Source organism: Podarcis melisellensis (assembly GCF_964234715.1).
Source record: "Podarcis melisellensis genome assembly, chromosome: 14".
Lineage (NCBI taxonomy): Eukaryota > Metazoa > Chordata > Lepidosauria > Squamata > Lacertidae > Podarcis > Podarcis melisellensis.
The window spans coordinates 23,834,770-23,842,907 of NC_138546.1; the positions used below are offsets into that span (position 1 = coordinate 23,834,770).

General features: G+C 45.3%; 1 protein-coding gene across 2 annotated transcripts in view; it reads left to right on the forward strand.

The window, feature by feature from the left end:
- PRKCB (protein kinase C beta) overlaps window positions 1-7,882 on the forward strand; it is a 184,681-nt gene extending 176,799 nt beyond the window's left edge. Inside the window, exon 18 of one of the 2 annotated variants that reach the window (XR_014163016.1) lies at window positions 7-5,851. Coding sequence is in view for 1 of the 2 variants with exons in the window: in XM_081888979.1 (XP_081745105.1) it covers window positions 7,187-7,339 (153 nt within the window). In the remaining variant the exon portion in view is untranslated. Of the gene's footprint in view, window positions 1-6; window positions 5,852-7,186 lie in introns of those variants that run through there. The other variant, XM_081888979.1, reaches the window with a different exon arrangement.
- The last annotated feature ends 256 nt before the right edge of the window (window positions 7,883-8,138 follow it).

Genomic DNA, 8,138 nt, shown 5'->3' on the forward strand with positions numbered 1-8,138 from the left:
AGAGAGAGAGAGAGAGAGAGAGAGAGAACTTCTCGCTATCCATTTTTCGTGGTTTGCAGCCTAAAGGGGCCAGCAACATCCTGCTTCTCAGCCCAGGCTGATGCTGAGCTGGTGGCAAGCAGGTTGACCAGGGGCTTCTTCCCAAGTAGAGGCTGCAGCTCAGCGTGGGCTCCCAGAGTTTCAGGCTAATTTCTAACCACACGCAGACTGATGCCTGAGCTCCCGGGAAGAAAGAACAGTATCACACGCAGGCAGGGCTGTGTCAGTCAATTCCCTACTCATAACCCATCAGTCGGCTACAAACTGGTCCAGCAAAGCTGAACAAGATGGCAGGATTTCCTGTGAATGTTTTGGAACCAATGGTCACCCTAGTATCTACCACTCATGTCACGGTGTCGACGTTACCCTATCAAACCTTTGTGGGTTTATTTCCTTTAAAGTATTTGGGGTGGGGTGGGGTGCTGTCTGTCCAGTTGCCAAATCGACAAACTCCTGTCTGTTCCACTGCGCTTTACGTGTGTCAAAAACCTGAGTATTTTTACTAAAATGAAGCTGATATTTAAAAGTCCAAACAGTATTTGTGTAACTTGACTGAAGCTGTATTTTATTTTATTTTATTGTCTCAACTAATCTTCTGAAAGTAACAAAGACTTGCCACTGGAATTCTCCTTTGCCAGTAGTGCTGGCAACCTTGAAGGAAAATGAAATGGGTTATTTTAAGACTCTGATGCTGCTCGGACACCTTTTATTCTCTCTTTGGGGGTGGGGAGGGGTTCTTCACTTACCGTTCGCTTTGAGTTGTTCATGTGCCAATTATTTTTTTTCCCCAGATACAATTATAAAATAAAGAGTCAGAAATCTTGGTTGGAGGAAAACTCAATTTATTTGTAAACGAGACTAAATGACAGAATGGTGATAGGCATGGGGGTTACTGCAGAAGAAAATTGCAAGCAGAATCACGGCTCGAATCTGTTTGCAAACAATTTACAGAGTTCAAATTTGAAAACATTTCCAGGTGTGGGTGCTCAGAATTATACTCCAGGGTCTCAGCCAGCTTTCCAACGCAACCTGGTGCCTTCCAGATGTTTTGGACTACAACTCCCATCAGCCCCAGCTAGCATGGCCATATGATGCTGGCTTCAATGTGAATTGTAGTCCAAAACATTGGGAGGGCACAAGTTTGGGGAAGTATGAACTAAACTACTAAACTTAGCATGTGAAGTCCTTAATGTTGTGAGCTTGAAGGTGTTCTTTCAACAAGGCCTTTATTACTGCTTTTATAAAATTGTTTGATGTGATCAGTTTGTGTTTTTTTAAGGAAAAAGAAAGGAAAGTGCTCCCCTCTCCAGACTGAAATTTCAGTTCTGCATTTCAGTTTGTGGGAAAGTCTATCTAAGCAGTTTTATACACTAGATAATCTGGGTGGAAGAGCCTAACAGGTACTGATGAGAAGCCCAATCTTAAAAAGCCTTCCTCCAGGAAACTCATCACAGCGGTGGACCCTTTGAGCTTCTGGGTTCATTGGGACCTTCTGAGAGAACGTAACCTATCAGGACAGGGTACAAGCTATCTGTAGCATCTACATACCTGGAGCAGCCTGGTCTGGGAGCCACGAATTCGCATCTTACAATGAAATTTAAGCCACTTGGACTTAACATGCTTTTGGATGGATCCAGATGAACACTCTCGTCTCCATTCTCCATCCCTACCATTGACATTGATCCAGTGCAGCAACTCTGAGGCTGGCAATCAAGTGGACCAGGTTTGCACAATAGGTGTGTCACTTGTCAACCCTTCTTGAGTGAGGTGGAAAGATTTGGGTGGTCCAATTAGCCTGCTCCTTTGCTGAACTGAATTCCATGCTCCCTGCCCTGTAAATGTATGCAAAAATTGGATGGGCTTCCCACTAGAAAGGGAAGGTGCTGTGACTTTGTCTCCTGCCCAACTATTGAACAGCCAGCATAAGAAGCCATAAGGCAGGCATAGGCAAACTCAGCCCTCCAGATGTTTTGAGACTACAATTCCCATCATCCCTGACCACTGGTCCTGTTAGCTAGGGATCATGGGAGTTGTAGTCCCAAAACATCTGGAGGGCCGAGTTTGCCTATGCCTGCCGTAAGGCCTAACTTTGCTCAAGCCAAAGAATGGAAGATCATACCTTTGTTCTCTCGTTCTCCGCAAAGGAAGCAGCCTTCCTTTGCTAGGTATTTCAAAACTGTTGATGATGTTTTTGATGGGGGGGCACCAAAGTGTTTGCCCCATCAGGTCCCACCTGGTCATTGCATGAGACATCAGCAGCCTGTGGTTTTGCTCTGGAGGCAGATGTCCTTGTGAGCAAATAGCAGCCTTGGGATGTATCTGGTGATGGACTTATCTGCACTTACCTTTTGCCCCACTCTTTCCAGGTACAAGTCCTCACTTTAAAGCTCCATGTCTGAGTACACACACTCCAGAGCTTTCCCCATGAAAGCTGCTATTTAAAGCTGGACAAATGGCTACTTGGGTTTTCCCATGGAATACAATGAGCTGACCGTTGCTGCAATCTTACACTCACTTACCTAGGAGTCAGTGGGTCTGACCTGGATTGCAGTTTGGGGCTGGGAGTCAGTCTCATTGCATTTGAGTAATGCCATGGATTGGTGGCAGAGCACTTGCTCTGCATGCAGAAGGGCCCAGGTTCAATCCCTGGAAGCATCTCTAAGTATGGCTGGGAATGTCTCCTTCCTGAAACACTGGAGAGCCACTGCCGGTCTGTGTAAACAATACTGAACTGGGTAGACCGGTGGTTAGGATAAGGTAGCTTCCAGTGTTCCTATTTAAATCAGCCTTCTATTCAAAATCATGAGGACTAGAATCTTACCTTAGTGGTAGACCATCTGCTTTCACTGCAGAACGTCCCCAGGCTCAGTCCTTGGCACCTTTAGGTAGGGCTAGGAGCTCCCCTGCCTGAAAAGCTGGGGAACTGCTGCCAATCAGTGTAGACATTACAGAGATAGATGGACCATTGATTCAACTTGGCAGAAGGCAGCTCCAAGTAAACATGAAACAGATGGTGCTGCCCCAAAAAAGTTACTGGGCAATAGCCCTCAGTAACATCAGTATCCCTGGTGCAACCAACCCACTGAAGACCTAAACATGCCTGCTGTCATTTTTGAAACAAACTTCTCTTTTTATCTTGGTCTCCCTTATTATCTTAAACAAGCATTTGGTAAATCTGTAAGGTATATGTTAACTCATTCTCTGAGTCTGGGAAGATATAGAGCCAGCCTGAAACTTATTTATTTCTTTAAGTGTCTGTCAGACAGGATTATTATACCTAAGGTGGGGATCCCTTAAAATGGTTAGAATCTCATCAGGGATCAAAATATAGCCTGCTTCAGCCCAGATCCAACCTTTATAAGATACTGAATGTGCAAAGAGATGAGCTAATTCCTTGTTTAAGCGCTAGTGGTAATGGGGATGGCTTGGGACAAATAGCTGAGGTCAACCAGAGAGTGATGAAACCACCAAGAAATGGGTTTGGCCGTCAATCAACTCAAGTCATTGGCCCATCTGACCACGTCCTGCCTACTGGGGTTGATGACATTCCTCCAAGGTATTTCAGCTCCTACTGCATGAATGACGCTTTGGAGGGTGTAAGAGGACCCTGCTGCAAGAGAAAACTACTCTTGGCTACTAAAGGGATGGAGCTCATAGGGGTAAGTTATGTGGTCAGGGGACAGAGCCCTGTTACAAGACTCCTTTATGACTGAAATAATTTCATGGAGAAGCCAGTCATTTGCAACCAGCTTCTCCAACCTGGTGCCCTCCAGATGTTTTGGACTACAACATCATCCTGCTATGCTCACTTAGTTTTTATCAAAGATTCTTTGACCTGAGGGTGGCAGGGATTGAATCTGGGGCCTTCAGCAGGCCAAGCAGCTGTTCTTCCTTTGAGCTATGGCCCCTCCCAATCCATTTGCATGGAATGCTCTCATGTCAATCACGGGCAAGTGTGGTGAGAACACAGCTTCCGACTTCCTGGGCCACATCGCAAAAAGAAACTTAAGTGATAAGCTGTGGCTTGCACAACTTCTCATTGAAAAGTCAGACCTTTGCAACATGAGAGTCTGTCCTCGTCTCAGCTGTGTGTCAGAAAACACCTACATTAAATATGTGATTGGATGTTTCACCCATCTCAGGGTCCTTAATAGGTGGCCATTTTGCTACATGCTCTACCACACATTAGTAGGCTGGTGAAAAAGTTCATCCCACAAAAGCTTGCTCATTCATATGGTCCTAATGACTTCAGCCATGTTGGCATTTAATCAGCAGCCAGGCAGGAGTAATGCCGGAGGCTGTGAATGCTGGTTCAGCTGCTCCAGCCCCCATAGTTTAGATGTGGGTAGGTGACAGACCTACTATGATGCAATCACCAAGCAGAAGCCTCTCTGGGAGGGCATGCTTCCAAATTCTGACAACCTTAATGGCTATAGAATCCAAGAGAAATTATAGAAAGTGGTTATTGTTTGGCAAATGTTTGTTTGTTTGTTTGTTTGTTTGTTGTTTGTTTGTAAAAACTAGCTCTGATCCCGAGAATGTACACTCAAGGGTTTTCCTGCGTAGGAATACAGGAAGCTCTTCTATACTGAATCAGACCCCTGGTCCATCTAGCTCAGTATTGTTTACACCAGGCTTCCTCAAACTCAGCCCTCCAGATGTTTTTGGCCTACATCTCCCATGATCCCTAGCTAGCAGAACCAGTGGTCAGGGATGATGGGAATTGTAGTCTCAAAACATCTGGAGGGCCAAGTTTGAGGAAGCCTGGTCTACACAGATAGGCAGTGGCTCTCCAGGATTTCAGGCAGGGTTCCCTCCCAGCCCTACCTGGAGCTGCCAGGGATTGAACTTGAGGCCTTCTGCATGCAAGGCAGATGCTCTACCACTGAGCTATGTGTGTATGCATGCACTCACCACCCTGTCTTCCACCCAATCTCTAATTGAAGGGAAGCCATATGGAACACGAGACTTTCCTAGGAACATCAGAAGAGCTTGCTGGATCAGCCAGTGGCCCATCTAGTCCTGTTCTCATAGTGGCCAACCAGTGCCTGTGGGAAACCAGCAAGCATGTTCCCCAAAACATCTGGTGGGCACCAGGTTGAAAGCCATCTAGGGTTCCCCTTTCACTGCAGCACCATTATTAATTGCAGAATAGAATTTGGGCAGGGAATCCCTGGACTGGCTTCCTCGTAGAATGTATATACATAACAAAGCAAGCGATGACCACCATTAACTAGGATGTCCTTTTGCACCAGCGCCACTGATATGAAAGGGAGTTACACAAGACTGCTTCTGTCCACAAGGTGTAGTGCAGGAACTGGGAATCTGTAGACAGCCAGATGTCATTGGCCTACAGTTCCTATTATTATCCCTGGATGTTGACCAACGTCTGTGGAATCCCAGCCATGCCCGAAGGACTACAGGTTCCCCATCCTTGGTACTGCAGAAGAAGAGAACTCTCCCCTCAGCATGCAAAACGCTCCCCTTGCTGCAACAGAGGCATTTATGCCTTGTTTTCTGGCTCCAGTTTACTGTGTCTTACAGGGATGCTTCCTTCACCAAGTCTTTTCCTAACTCTGTATTGCAAATCAATGAAATCCAATGAAACGTTTGCATGATAAGAAACTACTATGACTGCTGTTATTATTATTATTATTATTATTATTATTATTATTATTATTATTATTATTCTTCCTACTACTGCTGCTGCTATCATTTTCATCTTCATCACCACATACAGGAGAATGACTTCTTGTCCCCTCTGTAAGGGCAGTAGCATCGTTCTAGGGATATTCAATACAGTGCAAGATGGGGGGAAATTGTTTCTCTCTGTGTTGCTGTTTTTCACCGTTTCCTCCTGCAAATACACTCCCTGCATAAATATGTCACTACCTGGAATGTAAGATGTCCAATTTAATGCATGGCCTTTCCCAAGAATGTTTGAAAATTGATATATAAAACATAAAACTTGTAGGCTGTGCTGGAGAGAGGGGTTGAGTGCACACACTCTCAAAGGGATGGGAGTGAGTCTGACAGTTAACTGAACAGCAGTTCTCGTCACCAAACTCCTAGCCCCCCCCTTTTCCTATTAAAAATGCATTACATTAATAGTATTATTAATACGAATAGAAAATAAGTAGCACTCTTATATGCAATTATTGCTATAAATTTCTAGCTTCCTCTAAGTGCTGCACATATATTGTCTCTGTAACTCTCATAATGATCCGCTCCAGCAGATTATTGCCCCCAAACTACAGAAGGGGTGACTGAGGCTGCGGGAACCAAGGTATACCTGAGGCCACGTAATGATGTGTCCAGCTGGGAACTCCCAGCTCATACTTCGTACCTGCTTACCACTGAAGATAATAACCATTCTGAGTAAATGAGCATATGCCTGGGATCAGACCACAAGCCTCACCAGCTTAGAAAGCTTTAAAATGAGTGAGGCCACCTTTACTTGTGGGCAGCTTTCTGTAGGCCACATGTCAGTGGTGGGCGTGGTCAGAGTCAAAAGTGGGAGGAGCAACAGGTATGACCGTTACCTGTGTACACTTAGGCTACATTCCAGGCGCACACAAGTTTTTGGCACCCATCGACTCCAGATGAGCAAGAGGTATTATCACAATTTGGACAAATTCCAGCCCGGCAAAAGTACTCGAGGAGCATGTAGAACAGGGCCAGCAAGAAGAGCATAGTTTGGGGGGAGTCCCGGGGGCCAGATTGACCTGGGGGGGCAGTGCTTTGGCTCCCAGACCTGAGGTTCCCTATCCCTGCCTTAAAAAATGCTTTGAGAACTCAGGCTGCAGAAGCAGCAGTAGAAATCTGCTCTTCCTAGATTGTTGCGTGCACACATTTGGATTGCAACCATTGCTCACATTTTTGGAAGTAGAAAGTTCGGTCCAAAACAAGGGGATATTTATCCCTGCGGAGACACAGAGCCCACTGTCTCCCAGTGACTGCTGCAGGTCCACGGCGATGGCACATCGATATATCTCCTTCGAAATCGGAATGGCTATTCCTTCCCTCTCCTCTTCTGAGCTGCCTGATGGGTCTGGTGGCTGGTTTGTTGGGGGGGGAGTTCTCTGCCCTGCTCCCCCGCTCCATTCCCTCGGCCTCCCTTTTTAACCCTGTGCTTTTCATCCAACAGAAAGACAAACACGACACTTCCAACTTCGATAAGGAGTTCACGAGGCAGCCTGTGGAACTCACGCCCACCGACAAACTCTTCATCATGAACTTGGACCAGAACGAGTTTGCAGGATTCTCCTACACTAACCCTGAGTTTGTCATTCATGTTTAGGCGACGTGGCAAATCCTTCTGGTCCTCTGCTTTTGTAATCACAGTCCTGAATTCCAGATTGCCTTGTATATATGGACACGAGTCTTCCGGGGTTAATGGTGCATCCGTTCCGACATCCACATGCCCTCGTTGGAGAAGAGAGGGACGTCTGTCTTTGGCCACTTCTCCTCTGTGTGTGCAATATATGGTTTGTCCTTTGACTGGTCTGCAAAGGGAATAGCGTTTCTAGAATCTCTAGCTAGTTGGCTAAACTACCAATAGAGTTTTGAAACATGTCAAAGAGTATTGTCTCGAAATATCAACTTTACTACTGTCTTTGTATTTTCAAATGAAACTGAAATGCCAGTGTTTTCTTGTCTTATTTGAATGCTAAGCATGGTCAATATCCTCAGCCGTCGTGCCACAGCGTTTTGCAATGACTGTGACCTTGTTTCCCAAGATTCTTTCTGTTCGTTTGTTTCTGTTTAAGCCAGAACTGAACCGAGTCAACCCTGTTGATGTGAAGACGTCTGCTTCATAAACTTGCTTATCTTTTGAAATCTATCTGTCTTCCACGTTAGTTTCTGTCAACACATTTGGGAATTGCCCTTCAAATATCCAGGCAGGAAACTTCCAAAAATGGAATTTCTGTCTATGTTCTTGTAAATGTTGCTTCTCCTTCTTCATTTTTGTAAGGGGAAAAATGGAGATGGCCTTTTCAAATCATTGGAACCATTGGCAGTTTTAACAGTGCCCTATGATGAATTGTTTTTTAATTTAAGACAAATTTTTGCAAGTCAATAGTTATGGAAGAATTTTC